Source organism: Thermobia domestica, chromosome 10, assembly GCF_964235325.1.
Source record: "Thermobia domestica chromosome 10, izTheDome1.hap1.1, whole genome shotgun sequence".
NCBI lineage: Eukaryota > Metazoa > Arthropoda > Insecta > Zygentoma > Lepismatidae > Thermobia > Thermobia domestica.
The window spans coordinates 92,637,000-92,653,743 of record NC_137463.1 but is presented as its reverse complement, the minus strand read 5'-3'; the positions used below and the strand labels follow the sequence as shown (position 1 = coordinate 92,653,743).

Sequence of the window (16,744 nt, the reverse complement as noted above, 5' to 3'; positions counted from 1 at the left end):
GACTGTGCTACGGTAGCAGCATACATAATTTGGATTTTGAAATTTCCAGATTGGGTACTTGGAAAGCGACACACGCGTCGCCTATTTCTGAAAGAACTTGGAAGGGAGTTGGTCAATGACCAGGTTCAACGGACTTCAGAACCCACAAGCCTTGCAGTCTGGAGTTCGTCTATCACTTAAATCTCTGGGAGTGGAAATTCCAAAATCACAACCTGCATCTGCTGAAACTGGGAGACAAGAGAAGTCAAAAAAGATGCGTTACCAACTGTGTCCACGTTCCTTGGATAGGAAGGTGAAAACAAAATGCAAGTGTTGCCTCATTCTTTGCTGTCCGGAACACCACCACACAGTATGTGAAAATTGCGCAGGGAACATTTAAACATGTACAATAAATGATGTCGAACTTAGTAAATACTAATAGTAAGTAGGTTAAATTAACGTATGGCACATTTAGTACATGCTGAAACCTATTGTAATAATGTTAATTAGAAAATACTGATAGTCAGTAGGTAAGGTTAACATGCGGACATTTTGAACATGCAGAATAGTATATGGTAAAATTATATGTAGGTGAATACTAGTAGTTTCCGGCTTAGGCTAGGTTATGGCACATTAATAACATTTTGAAAACAATTTGATAATAACGTTATGTATCAGTTTATTTTGATTTATTACACTTGTATGAGTATTTTGTAATCTCAATAAAAATAAAAATAAATTTTAATAATAAAATACATACTAAGAATTGTGTACTAGATCAACGAACATACTAAAAGCATAACGTATCAAACATATAATAGGGTTAAACTATTACTTTTGCAAAGCTCTGCAATCTTTTAAGCTCCAAACGGAAACATGGCGACAGAAAGTTTCGAAAGTATTGCTATTTTCACTGCCAGATTCTCATTTTAAATAGTGTATATTTACAACGAAGGACGTGCACCTTTGCACCCCCCTAAATCCGGACCTGAATACAATTTATTTTTGCTATCAAACTGAACACCAGGTAAACATGATTATAATACTGATTTATTGTAAAATGATTTTAAATTACAAAATTTTGAATTATTGAAAGTTGGGAAGAAACTGTATAATTTAACATTAAAAGATTCTCTCTGTATCTTGTTATTTAATTGATTTTTTTCTTTTCTTTGTCTTCATTGTATTTATTAAAAACACAGACATGCTTATAAAGGATAAAATTTTCATCTACGGACTGTTGATGTTACGGTTTCTCGCTGTAAATGGAACACAATATATAAAATCAATAGCACAGTGCGTCAATTCGGATATTTATTTTTTACATCTGAAATAATGAATAAGTTAATGATAGGTTAGAATTAAGTAGTACAGTTCCGTTTTCGTTAAGCAATATAACCATGATCTCATGACTGGACTGCCATCACTGCAAGTTCTTGGGATATTTATTGTTCAACTCAAATTGGAAACCGTCAGATAGTGTTGCGCAAATTTCTTTTTCTTTTACTAGGATAAATTTGGCATTAATATAACTATGATAGTACAGAATGGTGACATCCAGACAGTGGATTTTTTTAAAAAATTTAATCCAAAACTATTTATATCTTTACTTATTTAGTTAATAGTATTATAAAATGGCAAACCAATTAAGAATTTGTATTCATGGTGATGAAAGGCAAAAATTTAGTTTATTACAGAATAAAAAGTTAGTGTAGTACAACGCTATTTATTCCGCTCCCTGAACAACTGCATACCCTTTACTCTTGAAGTCAGTGTTCATATTTTCATATTATATGAACCAGGTAGCGCACCGACATGATATTCCCGTGACTTAGGTTTGATTTTCGCACTTTCTCATCGCTCTTGAAATTTAAAAATTGACTGATTCCTATCATTTTTTAATATATAAAAATGAAATCTTTCAGTTTTACGTCCCATGAATATATCCTGTACGATATAGAAAACAGATGATTATTGAAAGTGAACTATTATGAAAAGAACTGATGAAAGAATGCAGGAAAATCCAGAGAAAACCCACAATATTGTCCACCACACTTGATTTGGGATCGAACCAGAGACCCTAATACAAAGGTGAGTGTTCTACCACTTAGCCATTGTGACTTCTGCTTCGTTAATATTGACACTAAGATGTCTAAGCACAAGATACACTTCACGTGGACTGGAAGCATCAACACTTACATCAGGAGTGAAGGTTGCGCAGCTATTCTGAAAGAGGACTGGGCAGCGCAACGGCACTATTGCCGGAGATTATTTTCTTCTTTGAATTTTCATTTATATGTACTGGTCACTCCAATAAACTTCTTCGCTGTGAGGTGGTCACTGAAATCAAACACAATGCCTAATATGTCTATCACTAATCAATAATTATGAAAAAGAGTAAATCCACTGATTCACTCATCAATATATCCCCGAAATTACTGGACATAGAATCTTGGATTTTTTTTAATCTATGTTCTTCTTCCACTCTTCTTCTTCCACGGATGTTTGAGAAATTCGACCCCTAAGGAGAAATTGAGAGGTGGAGGGATCTTGAATAATATTTAGCCGTTCGCCAAAACTACGATACTGTCAAATGAAGTACACTGAACTTGCATGTTTTATTTGCATCCTAGTCTCTAAATTACAAATACATAGAATTTTGTGAAATGTGACTCATATGTTTTTTCCCTCAAGTCTCTTAACATGCTGAGTGCAGAATCATAGAATTGTGTTATTCACTTGCACGCATTTAAGATCAAAGATGAAGAGGAATTGGATGCACGGAGAAGGGACGAAAAATATAGACCGCAGTAATACACCGGGGTATATGCTAGTATGCGTACAAAACACTATACCATTTCTTTTGTTGACGACTACAATGTCTTTTTTATTTAATTTTAAATTTTTCTCTCCTCATAATCTTAATAAGTAGTCGCTCAAACATAAATACTTATAAAAATCATCATATAAACACCAAATATCTCGGTAAGTACTTGACCCATCAAGCTTATATAAACGTGACAATGCTCCTTATCACACACCGACTTGTTCCATAAATTTTCAACTATAATATACTAGCGACATTTTCCAAGTTATTGCACTATTTCCGAACTCAACTTTTTTCTCTTCGGTAGTGGCAACACTGTTTTCTGCCCTTTCTAAACTTGGAGTCAACTTTAACAGTTTTTCCTAGTATTTAATTTAATGTGCACAAATAATTAGTACGTCACTTCGTGTGGGTAAAAGTCGTTTCAATCTGACACATATATAACGTTACTTCTCGAAAAGTTTGCAACACTGAACTGCGAGTGGCACAACTTTTGTCTTTGTTTTCATTGCTGATTCCAATTATAAAATCAAATTTAGGTCATTCCATTTTAAAAAAAAAAAAGCTACATTGGGCTGACAATACTGTTCATTTGATGTTACCCAATACGTGGGAAGATGTTCCTCTTCCTATAGCTGCTTCGTGCAAAGTTTCGATTCTTTCCTTCTTTCGGTTTCTTCGTTATCATGGTTGGGCATTATATATACTTTTTAAGGACCGTACAAAAAGCACTGCATTTCCTCGTCTGTCCCATTTGGGTGATTTTTGGATATGTTGTAGCTGAGGACTCTCCGGACAATTGTTTATATGGGGCCAACTCCCTATGATCAACCCTGTGACCTACAGAGGTTACCAAAGGTCACAGCTTACAAAAAGCATTGCATTTCCTTGTCTGTCCGATTTGGGTGATTTTTGGATATGTTGTAGCTGAGGACATCCCGGTCAATTGTTTTTATGTGGTCAACTCTCTATGGTTAACCCTGTGACCTCCAGGTCACCAAAGGTCACACCGTACAAAAGCATTGCATTTTCTCGTCTGTCCGATTTGGGCGATTTTTGGCCCCATATAACAATTGATCAGGGGGTCCTCAGCTACAACATATCCAAAAATCACCCAAATCGGACAGACGAGGAAATGCAGTGCTTTTAGTGCGGTGTCCATTTATTTATTTGCAAGCACCGGACAAACCGTTACAAGTCACAACTGAACACAGAACTACTGGATAAAGATTTTATTTTCTTCGTTCAGATTTTAAGTTAGATTTCTTCCTACAGTTAGACACAACTGATAGTTCTTTCATTTTGACCATTCAGAATTTTAAAATGTAGTAACTCAACTAAGAGTCATAGAATAGGTCTGGTGAACAACGAATAATACTGTTCACAAAAGTATGAGATGAGTTATTCGTAAAGATGTTACTGGAACTTAAATCCCTATTAGGCAAAATACAAATACAGAAGCTGAAGATCTTCGAACTCATTGTAGAATCAATTCTATCTTTGTCATTTCGAAAAGTATCGAAATCAGAAGAATCAGCACTATCAACGAAACAAGCATTTTAAGAGAACATTAAGATTAGAAATGAAATGTTATAAATAATACCAACCTTAGATTTTGCAGTTGTTGGAGGAGTCAGAGTTCTCAATGATTCGATTACTTTCTTCATCCTGGGGTTTTCATTAATCGGTGGAGACAGCTGCTTCTTTCCTTTACCTAATCGATTTATCTTCTTGCTGCTACTATCTGATGCTGCAATGTTTATCACCACGTCGTGATCCGGATCACCGACACCTCTGCTTTGAGAAGACAATGTTTTATTATTGACACCTATAGTTGGGTCACATTTTACACCTTTCTGTTGTTCCTCTGTACACAACAATGATGTTTCATCGCGGTTATGTTTCGTTTCTTTTTGTTTCACTTGATCCTTTTCTAATTCACTCACTTCCCACAGTCCAATTCTGCTGTCTCTTCTACACCCGTTTTTCATGTGAGACACGTCCAACGTAGTCACTTCAAATGAATTTGACAGTAATGATAATCGAGGTTTCTTGGCAACAAACAAGGATTCGCTTTCCGTAGATTTACGACTGGATACTTCATGGTGTTTTTGTTTATCGTTTGGAATTTCAAACGTACCTTCATTATTTTCTTTAATTAGACTCGAATGCACGTCACTGGTAGTATCATCACTCGAACGCACGTCACTAGTAGTATCATCAGACTGAATTTTTCTTTTTCGCCTTTTCTTTGTCCGTTTTGTTGACACTATATTTTCATCTACACCACCTGATAGCTTTATTTCGGACTCATTATTTTCTTCATTTTGTTGCCTCTGTATTTGTTTTGTTGACTCTATATTTTCACTCCCATCATTTGATGGCTTTATTTCCACCTCTTTTTCTTTATTTTGTCGATTTCGTCGCTTCTTCATTTTAATCTTCTTTTTCTTATTCCTGGGTACAAAATCTTCCAGATCTTCCTCTTCCTGTTTTCGAAGTTTCTTCTCATATCTTTCCAACATAGAAGCAGCGTATTTGCTTTTCGGTAGCTTGAAATCTTTCTCTCGAGGAAGTTCCCAAGGTTTTAAACCCAAAGGGTAAAAGCCTGAAGCCAGCTGACGAAATCTGAAATGATAACACAACACTTACGGATTTGCTAATATGCTGCAAAGGATTTGCAATAAAAATCACAGTAACTAACAAAATGATAATGCTAGATCTAAAGCATCAGGATTATCAAAAATTACATAAGAAATCTTGAGTAAATTGTTTCTTTTTTTTCCCTTACCAAGATTGTTTTTCTTTTTGAAAATAATTTGTATGTATAAAGTCGGTTCAAAAATGTTGCTTAACATACATGAAACTTCATTTTATTTGAATAAACTACAAACGTTACACTTTCATCAATTTTTTTCCAACACGGCTTCGACTTATTACAAGTCTGTAATTATTGTTAACAGTAAATCCAGCGTAACTCTAATGAGTTTTGGAAATGATTTGGAGAAAACAGGATAATTGGTGTTAATCATCAAAGAATCAGATTCTGAGATAAAATATTCTCTGTGAAACATGATATACAGGAAGTCCATAAAGTCCTGCAGGAAAGTAAAACTCTATAACTTGGAAACCGTTACGTTTAAGTGTATAAATTTTTGGGGTTGGAAGAAGGGAAGTTTAAAGTTTTGTTCTGGCCACAATGCTCGATGACGTTTGCGCTGGTAATCACGCGACTTAAGGTTATTCAGAACGTCCAAACAGTTTGTGTCTAAAACGATAGATGGCGCCACCGTCACCAATGTTAACATATACAACTAATAAAATTAAAACAATCAAATATAAAATAAACAGTTCAAAAATTAAGCAAAAACGGATATAATCTGGTTAATGGACGTTACAAAATCTAGGGAATGGTACGTGTCGATTTCACATATTGTTATTAGTTTCATTGTTAGAGGCCACCATTGTTAAGTAAACAATCAACTTTATCTGCCGTACTTTCTACCAGAAACTGACCAAACTTTGCACACCCATTTAAGATTGAAATATCTAGGGAATGGTACGTGTGGATTCCACATATTGTTGTTAGTTTCATTGTTAGAGGTCACCATTGTTAAATAAACAATCAACTTTATCTGCCACAATTTCTACCACAAACTGACCAAACTTGGCACACCTATCGGATTAGCACAGAGATATCTACTGAATGGTACCAGTCGATTTTACATATTGTTGTTAGTTTCATTGTTCGAGGCCACCATTGTTTAAAAAACAATCGTTGGATTTCTCCATTGTTAGATAAACAATCAACTTTATCTGCCATACTTTCTATCACAAACTAACCAAGCTTGGCACACTCATTTACGATTGAGATATCAATGGAATGGTACGTGTCGATTTCACCTATTGTTGTTACTTTCATTGTTAGAGGCCGCCATTGTTAAATGAACAATCAACTTTATCTGCCATACTTCCTACCAGAAACTGGCCAAACCTTGCACACACATTTAAGATTAAAATATCTAGGGAAAGATATGTGTCGTTTTCTCATATTGTTGTTCTTTCATTGTTGAAGATCACCATTGTTAAATAAACATTCGTTGGATTTCTCTATTGTTAAATAAACGATTAACTTTATCTGTCATACTTTCTACCACAAACTAAGCAAACTTTTCACACTCATGAACGATTGAGATATCTATGGAATGGTATGTGTCGATTTCACATATTGTTGTTCTTTCATTGTTGAAGGCCATCATTGTTAAATAAACAATCGTTTGATTTCTAAATTGTTACATAAACAATCAACTTTATCTTACACTCTTTCTACCACAAACTAAGCAAACTTTCCACACTCATTTACGATTGAGATATCTATGGAATGGTATGTGTCGATTTCACATATTGTTGTTCTTTCATTGTTGAAGGCCACCATTGTTAAATAAACAATCTTTGGATTTCTAAATTGTTACATAAACAATCAACTTTATCTTACACTCTTTCTACCACAAGCTAATTAAATTTGGCGCACTCATTTACGATTGAGATATCTATGGAACGGTACGTGTCGATTTCACTTATTTTTGTTAGTTTCATTGTTAGAGGCCACCATTGTTAAATAAAAAATCAACTTTATGTGCCACACTTTTTAACAGAAACTGACCAAACTTTGCACACCCATTTAAGATTGAAATATCTAGGGAATGGTATGTGTCGATTTCACATATTGTTGTTAGTTTCATTGTTGAAGGCCACCATTGTTAAACAATCAAGTTTTTCTGCCACACTTTCTACAACAACCTAACCTAAATTTGCAGATTCATTTAAGATTAAGATATCTATGGAACGATATGGGTCGATTTCACATATTGTTGATAGTTTCATTGTTATAGGCTACCATTGTTAAATAAACAATCAACTTTGCCATACGTTCTACCAGAAACTGACCAAATTTAAGTTTTAAATATCTAGGGAATGCTACGTGTCGATTTCATGTATTGTTGTTAGTTTTGTTGCTGAAGACCACCATTGTTAAATACACAATCGATGGATTTCTAAATTGTTAAATAAACAAACAACTTTACCTGCCATACTTTCTACCACAAACTAACCAAACGTGGCACACTCATTTGCGATTAAGATGTCTATGGAATGGTACGTGTCGATTTCACATATTGTTGTTAGTTTTCTTGTTAGAGGAAACCATTATTATATAAACAATCATCTTTATCAGCCATACTTTTTAGCAGAAACTGGCCAAACTTTGCATACCCATTTAACATTGAAATATCTATTGAATGGTATGTGTCGATTTCACATATTGTTTTTGTTTCATTGTTGAAGATCGCCATTGTTAAATAAACAATCATTGGATTTCTTCTTTGTTAAATAAACAATCAACTTTATCTTACATACTTTCTACCACAAACTAACCAAACTTTGCACACCCATTTAAGATTGAAATATCTAGGAAATAGTACGTATTGATTCCACATATTGTTGTTAATTTCATTGTTGAAGGCTACCATCGTTAAACAAAGAATCAACTTTGCTATATTTTGTACCAGAAACTGACCAAACTTGGCACACCCATCGGATTACCACTGAGTTATCTATGAAATGGTACTTGTCGATTTCAGTTGTTGTTGTTAGTTTCATTGTTAGAGGCCACCATTGTTAAATAAACAATCAACTTTATCTGTCATACTTTCTACCAGAAACTAACGAAACTTTGCTTACCTATTTACGATTGAAATGTCTATGGAATGGTAAATGTCGATTATCAAGGGCTAACAAGCCCTAGCCAAATTGTGTGTAATACGTCATTATGCGTTGGGATCAAACGATAATTATTCGTGATCAAATGAGCTGGCCAAATTCCGATTGAATTTGTTTTCATGGTGGCTGTGGTGGAGGGGCTAACAAGTCATCGGTAAATGTTATTGTTCGGAAAATGGAATAGTGCAAAAAAAAAAAAAAAAAAAAAAAAAAATCATTCTGAACTTTGTTGTGCCTGCTTTGTAACCAGTGTGAATTAGTTGTGTGCCGCCAGATTTCTTTTCATTCTTTTTTTTTTTTTTTTTTTTTTTTGTCTCAGGTGGAGCGGGATGGCCCCCTACAGCGTTCCTAGAATTACACTCTAAAAGCCCACAGTGTTCCTAGAGCTGCACTCTAAAAGCCCCTCCCATATTACTGACCTGTGTTTCACAGCAGACACCTCACATTTGAACTCTGTTGAGATTCTGTGTAAGTTTGTCGGTTGTACGCACAAATTGAGGGTATAAACAGGGACGTACGCAGGGGATGGGTCATGGGGGTCCGGACCCCTCCCCGAAATTTCGAGTTTTATGTAAATTTAGCCTAATTTTAGGGGCAATTTTAGGAATTTTGGTATAAAATACCCTCATATTGAGTTTGGACACTCCCCGAAATAAATTCCTACGTACGCTACTGGGTATAAACATGTATTAGGGAATGAGAAGTTCTCGAAATAAATTTGCAAGCTGAATATTTTTTCGCGACATAAGTGAAGAGTAATTGTATATCCTTGAAGAGTACCCTGGAGAGTAAGAAAACTCTAAGCAAAATAATCATTGAATAAATAGCAATGTAATCACAGTAATGTACATATGGCATGTTGTATTTCTACCAGATTGTCAGAGCACTAATTCTCTCATTTTTTGATGTGAGCGGTCTCGCTATCGAATCTCCAGAAGAACATTTAAAAAAAAAGATGTATTTAGGTCTATTCCATTTTAAACAAACGAAATACGTTGCGTAAAAGAACTTTCCATGTTAAAATATTAGATCGGTAGAGTAGTTTGTGTGAGATTTGATTGTTATTGCATGTATCTATTGCATGCTGATTGGGTAGCTGGGAAGGCAGCCAAGGAAGATTCATTCTGACGGTTGCAAGCCCGTGAAAATACAGAGCAACAGTTACTCCAAGGGAGTAGATAATAGATAAAAAAAAAAAAAAAAAAAAAAAACTACCATGGGGGAGAGAGCCGAAAAGAGTTTATAGTATGAAATTTTGTCCGCAACTAGGAAAGTTCCGCCAGGAACGCAGATCACCTGTATATGGCTCTCATTGTTGAGACACTAAATTTTTTTAATTAATCGTATACGGAATATAAACATTAATAAACTATTTTTATTTATTTACTTATTCCTCGGGGGGTAGTCTATCTCAGAAGATTACGATTAGCATAATTCTATGTTTCAGGGGTGCGCTTCCAATCCACCTCCCAGAGGCGGTTTTTGGGTGGGCGAACCGGACCTTGTCCTTAGGTCCACACATTAATTAAAGTATATGTAACACACATGTACGTATGTGTGTGTGTGTGCGTATGTGTGTATATGTATGTATGCTAAATGTAAAATATTTTTGAACCAATGTTTCCAATCTAAATAGTAGAGCCCCACGGCTCCAACTCGCCAAAAACAAATTCCGCCTGTGTCACCTTCTACACATCAGCGGCTATGCCCATAGTATATTCTATGATAACAATTGACTGAATGTGCTTTTCAAGTTTCTAGCTCATTTTCTTGGAAAGATAATGCGTAAGACTCTCTTAGTGTTGCAACGAGACGAGACAGGACTCTTTGAAGCGAGACACGATACAATACGAAACGTTTCGTAAAACGTCTTGTCTCGTGTCTCGAAAAATACAAACACAGTTTCTGAATTTGCTTAAAAATTTATTAACTCGGAATAAATTATTTGCCTTCGAAATGTATACCATCTTTTATTATTTCAAATGATCCAAATGATTCAACGTTTCAAACCCTACAAAGAACAGGGAATACCTAAAGCACTTTTTAAAAATGATTCTTACAAACAGTTTTCACTTCCATTTTTCAATCGATTCAAGTTTAATTATTTTGTGATAGTGCTCCAGATTCAAATACAATGTAAAGCGTTCATTGAGATCAGTGTTTCAGAAGATTTTATTCCGGGGGCTGGTGGAGATATCTACGTATAAAAATCCTTTAATAGAAGTACAAGTATGCGTAGAAGTGGCAATTTTATCAGTAACTAACTATTGTTTCATGGTCTTTCTCGTTCCAAACCAAGACAGAAACGTGTCAGCCTTTCTCGATACTGAGTTTTGAAAAAGATTCTGATTTGACAATAAAATTTATCTTTTTTATCCTTTTATGATGTTATTCGAAGATAAACCATTTTTTAAATGGGAAAGTTACATAGGCCTCCTTATTTGTTGAAGTGGCGCCAGGGGTTCTGAAAAAAGGATATCAGAATAAATGGGGAAATCTTGCCTTTCGTCTGTACTGACGGTATTGACAAATGTTCCTATCGAAGTAATTACGGGTTCAGTCGAAACTAACCAGTCGTTGCTGGAAGATTGCAGTCGTGTTGTGTGTTGTGCTCTGTTAACCAAACTTGGTTAAAAGTTATAATTTTAACCACTTGGTTTAACAGCTCTTTTGCGGGCCTCAGCCTTTCTGGTGTTGCCACGAGACGAGACAGAACCATTCGATACGAGACGAGACGGACACATCTTTTCTAGACGAGACGACACAGCCAGAAGTCTCGTCTTGTCTCGTTTCGTCTCGTGGCAACACTAGACTCTCTAGATATATCAGTGCAAGGTATGACAACGTTCCTCACGGAGCACATGTTAGCTCTCAGCCGCTTTCTTTCACTGATGTTTGTTTACGTAGTAGATGAATATATAGAGAGTAACAAAAGGATGAGATATGCAGATTCTCCTGAAACCACATTAAAATTGTAGCAGTATTTGGAGCTTGTTATAAATGGATTTACCGGGGAACTAAAATAATTCTGGGAACTGGTCATACAGCATTGATATAAATAAACATGGAAACAAGTAAATACAAAGAACTGAAATCGTGAATTGTTTTCAAAATACAGAAATCTCGAAGGAATATCTGTTTAGGCGGCTTTAATTGTAAAGGAATTCTGAATAAATTTGCATCCCCTGAATCCTTATACATAAAAAATAGAAATCTTTCTTTTAGCGTACGAATGAGATGCTTTAGGAAATTAGGTTAAGATAATTAAAATGATACTGTCCTTTACAAAATTTAAGGGGAATACCATGAGTCAAACTATAAAAGTCAGTGGTAGTTTTTGTCATTTCTTACGACCACTATACGCACCTTATTGTGAAAAATTTATTCGTATTATAAAACCGATATCATTCAATAAATGTCAAATTTAACAGATCTTGAGAGATGAAATGACAAAAATTGTCATTCCTCTGTCGCATAAGATATTCTAGCTTTGGGACCCATGTTATTATATGACTTTCACGATAAGTGACAAGGAGAATATAAATCCCAAGTTCAAAACGTAAGGAAAGAAACCGGCTGTTCGCGCTTCAAATTATGAAAAATGTACCAAAATGGTTGAAATTATGATTTTGTATTTCTTTACGAGAAAGAAGAATAAAAATAAAAATTGAAGCAATTCTAATCATGTATGTATAAGTCCACTATCTTCTTCAAGTTACTAAACTAACTTCAAGTGTTTCAACCATTTTTGACACATAACTCGAAAACTTTTAGAGATATTAGAGGCAAGAATACGTGGCTGATAATGAGCTTTTTAATTATGTCACAATACTTTTGAACTTTACCTTATGAGAAATGGCATATTCCAAAATTAATTCAGTACCACCCTAACCTGAATTTTACCAAATGATTAGCGAAAGTGATACGGTGTGCATCGTCCAGGGATTAATTCCCGGTGTGGCACTCAAACATTTCTGTGTTGACCAAATATCGAGAGAAAAGTTGGGAAACTAAAAGATAGCGGACTTCAATCTAGACAGCCGGCGACGTTGGGTGTGGTTGTGCTTACTACTAACATAAGCCCGCTGCAGGCTCAGATCACAAGGGACTGTTGCGCCAGGATTATATATATATATATATATATATATATATATATTGGTGTTATTATTTTACCTTACATTCTCTCAGTAGCGTAAGTAAGGACGAATGGGCCTCCCCGCAAAAATGTTAAACGGACCCCCTCTTTCCACATTCATGAGTCACGTAAAATTTACAGAGAACAGTTTTGACTTTCTATGTTCTATCTAGTGAGTCACAACTTACTCATATGCAAAAAAATGCACATTATTATTATTATTATTATTATTATTATTATTATATTGTGCTATAGTTTTGGTCTATTCTGCTATACCAAATTCGAGAGTCTACGACATCCGACATTTTTAATGAGGTGTGGTCGTCCCACTTTTTGTTGTTTGGTTCGATGCTGGTTTCACTGTTCTTTTCCCATCTTTGAAATACATAAGCACGGCAGATCGCGAAAACTCGACAAGTCGCGTTGTTTCCGAAATGAAGCTCCCAGCCACTTAGTCACCCTGATATATCGTCGTCCTTCCCCATTCAACGCACAAGCATCACACTGACTAATCGAGTGAGATTCTTGTCGTGTTTGGCGCGCGGTTGTGTTATGCTTTGTAGCTCTTATCTCAGCCCGATGATTTCGTTCAAAAAGTAGCGAGTGGTCATAATGTTTTCGCTGGTCAGTAAAAGTTTTGTTGGCATTTAATTTACTAAATAATCGCTCAGGTGTTACCGTCTTCATAGGTAAAAATGAGATATAGTTGGAACATCACATAATTTTTAACATCTTAACATTATAAAGTTTAACTTCGAAACTGAAATGGGCCTCTTTCTGTTCTGAGCCTCTCAATTTTGCGGGCCCTGCAGGCTCTTTAGTTGCGCGACATCATTCTCTCTACTCAGAAGGATAGGGACAAATAGAAAAGTCAAAATTCATTTTGTCCATTTTTTATGCATCATACACTTCAGAAAAAAAATCATATAATACTGATATGTAAGAAAATATTAGTATTGTTTGTCTGTTTTCTGTATACAAAGAACCATTTAGGTTCTTTTTATTTCATATTCTGGTAATAATCAAAAAAGAAAAGAGTTTCATGTAATAAACGTACGAAAGATAATTTGTCAACGCGATGCGAATATTCTCTGCAACCTAATTCCCGTTTTTCGTACAAAAACTCTATTCCTACCTGCAAAAAGAAAAGATTTATGTTACTCATCAATGGTTGAGGTTTTGCCCTGCGGCTGAACAACACGGCTTGTATAAATAGACTCTGACTGACTGCAGGTGCACGAAAAAAAAAAAAAAAAACTGTTGGATTCCTCTCCCCGCCCACTTCAAGTGTGGATATCCTGGACACATTCAAACTGAGCGGTACGATCTTTCAGTTCTTCCCAGTAGAGGTGCCAGCAGTGATTGCTAAATGAAAAAGTGAGCATCTGGTGGCGAAAAGGCGAAGTGCTCGGACAAGGGGGAGTTCACAGGAACCTTAAGATGGCGGCTATTAAAGAATGGGCACAATGTGTTTTGTGGTTTACGGAATTAAAATCTTGAGTTTCATTGCGGAGAAAGTTCCAAACAACGTATGGGCAAACACCCCCAGCAGAAAGAAGTATCAAGAGGTGGTACGAGAAGTTCAAAGAAACGGGAAGTGCGCCAGATTTACCAAGCAATGGAAGGCCAGGAACGAGTGACGATATGACACACGTTGCAGGACAGCGTAGCCAGGAGTCCAATGAAGTCGCTTAAACTTAGGTCATTGGAAATGGGAATACCGAAATCAACGTTACACAAGACCGTACGCAAGAATTTGAAGGTCCGGCCCTATAACTTAAAATTTGTGCACGAGCTGATACAGGAAGATCGTGACATGAAAATGGAATTCTGTGAGTCAATGCTTACCGGCTTACAAGATGATGGTGATCTTCTGTCTCGATTTCTGTTTTCAGATGAAGCCACATTTCATGTGTCGGGAAAAGTAAACAGGCACAACTGCCGAATTTGGGGGGTGGAAAATTCACGTGAATTCGAGGGCCACAAGCGGGGTAATCCCAAAGTCAATGTGTGGTGTGCTGTTTCAATGGACCACATTATCGGCCCTTTTTTCTTTGAGAAAGAGACGGTAAATGGTAACAATTATCTGAACATGCTACAGACATTCCTTTTGTCAGAACTTACTAGGTTGGGCATTCTTAATGAGGTCCACATGCAACAGGATGGGGCACCGCCGCACTATGCCTTTCAAGTTCGACAGTTTCTTAACGAAGAATTTAAGGAGATGGATTGGCGGAAGAGGATCCACACCTTGGCCTGCAAGATCACCAGATTTGTCGTCTTGTGATTACTGGCAGTGAGGACACGTGAGGACCAAGGTGTATTCGCAGAAGCCAGCTAATCTGCACGATCTCAAGAACAAAATAACTGATGTGATTTTGAACATTCCAGACGAGCACCGCCAACACGCAATTCTTGGTCTCCCAAAAAGACTGCAACAGTGTTTGGACGTGAATGGTGCACAATTGGAGGTTTGGCGATGAACCTTAACTAGCTGAAACAAAACTTTGAACCTTTCTGTAGGTACACCAAAATGTATTTGTTAATACATTACGTAGTTACCAAGCTTTAGAGTTTTACTTTCCTGCATGACTTTATGGACTCCCTGTATATACTGAAGTATTCACCTATTTTGAACTTCTCACAGAATCAACTTCCAATATTTCGGATAAATACTCGGGTATCCATTGACGAGGATATTGTAATGCTTAATTTGTATTATATATTGACAACATGGTTACTGCTTTTGTACCAGTGAATGTTTCAAATTATAAAGCAAATAACGTATTTTCCTTTCTATGTAAATTGTAATCCAAACACTTGCCCCTTTCCCTATGTTGATGACGTATGTAGAGTGCACTTCACATGTATAACCTATTGAAGTTGTTCTTTTTATTTTATAGGCCTATACAGAAACATTATTTCCTCCACTAATTTTGATGTAACTACACGTCTCCTTAAAACCACCAATATGAATTCCGACTGCAGTTCATTGCTTCCAAACCTGTAGTAATCCGTGATTTTGGAGTTAATTATACGAAACATTTAGACGGAAATTTTGGAGTACAAATTTTCTAATGGTATACTGAGATTACGATGTAATATAATTGGGATAATATTGACCTTGTAAAACTGTATACAGGGTGTCCATAAAGTCCGTTGCCACCCCGTGTATCATCGAAACGACTGCGAATATCAGAAAACACAAAAACACGTCCATCATTTTTGAGGGGCGTGAGTTTTGAGCTATAAAAGGTCCACCCCATACAGGGGTACGTGGGGTAAACTTGAAAATTTTAAATAGCAAAGGGGGTCGAGTAATATATCTTTGGTAAGGTTTCGACAAGAGAAATATTTTACCGAAAGTTTCAAGTCCCTATGTTGATCCCATCGAAAATGGCGGGGTTTACATTTCGTGTCCATAAAGTCCGTTGCCACCCCGTGTATCTGAGAAACGACTGCGAATATGAAAAAACGCAAAACGTCCATCACTTGAATTTTGAGCTATAAAAGGTCCACTCCAGACATCCCATATAGGAGTACGTGGGGTCATTTTGGTAATTTTAACCCTTTTCGTCCCTATGTGCACATTTGTGCACACAAATTGATATATTTTTCCTGGTCGTTTCGTTAAATCTGCTCGATTAATTCCTGGTGTACACACGCGTGGACGTCTGAACACCACATAGATTTTTTCCGGTAAGTTCGAGTGCAAGTGGCAACTGCCTTTCAATTGTTTTTAGATGGCAGGTGTTAGTGGAACACAGACTTATGTAAGTTGGAAAAGCAAGTATCATTTTCGCCCAAATATATTATTGCTACAATCACGGTATTTTTTTAATAAGCAATTAAAGTTTCAGAGACTTGTTGGTGATTATTAGCTTCGCTTTATCTGGAGAAAAAAAATAATGAGAACTTATTTTGTAATGTCCACAATTGTGTACACTACTTTTATATTAGATAATTGTTTCTCTATATTCTTTCGTATACTTTTTTTTAGGTTTGTTTTGCTACAAAATTGTACA

At 36.0% G+C, this 16,744-nt stretch overlaps 1 protein-coding gene across 2 annotated transcripts in view; it reads right to left on the bottom strand.

The window, feature by feature from the left end:
- Positions 1-16,744, bottom strand: part of Nnp-1 (Ribosomal RNA processing protein 1 homolog Nnp-1) — an 86,321-nt gene that overhangs the window by 18,610 nt on the left and 50,967 nt on the right. For both annotated transcript variants that reach the window (XM_081728254.1, XM_081728255.1), the window contains exon 6: positions 4,414-5,434. In XM_081728254.1, coding sequence (XP_081584380.1) covers positions 4,414-5,434 — 1,021 coding nt within the window. The remainder of the gene's footprint in view (positions 1-4,413; positions 5,435-16,744) is intronic.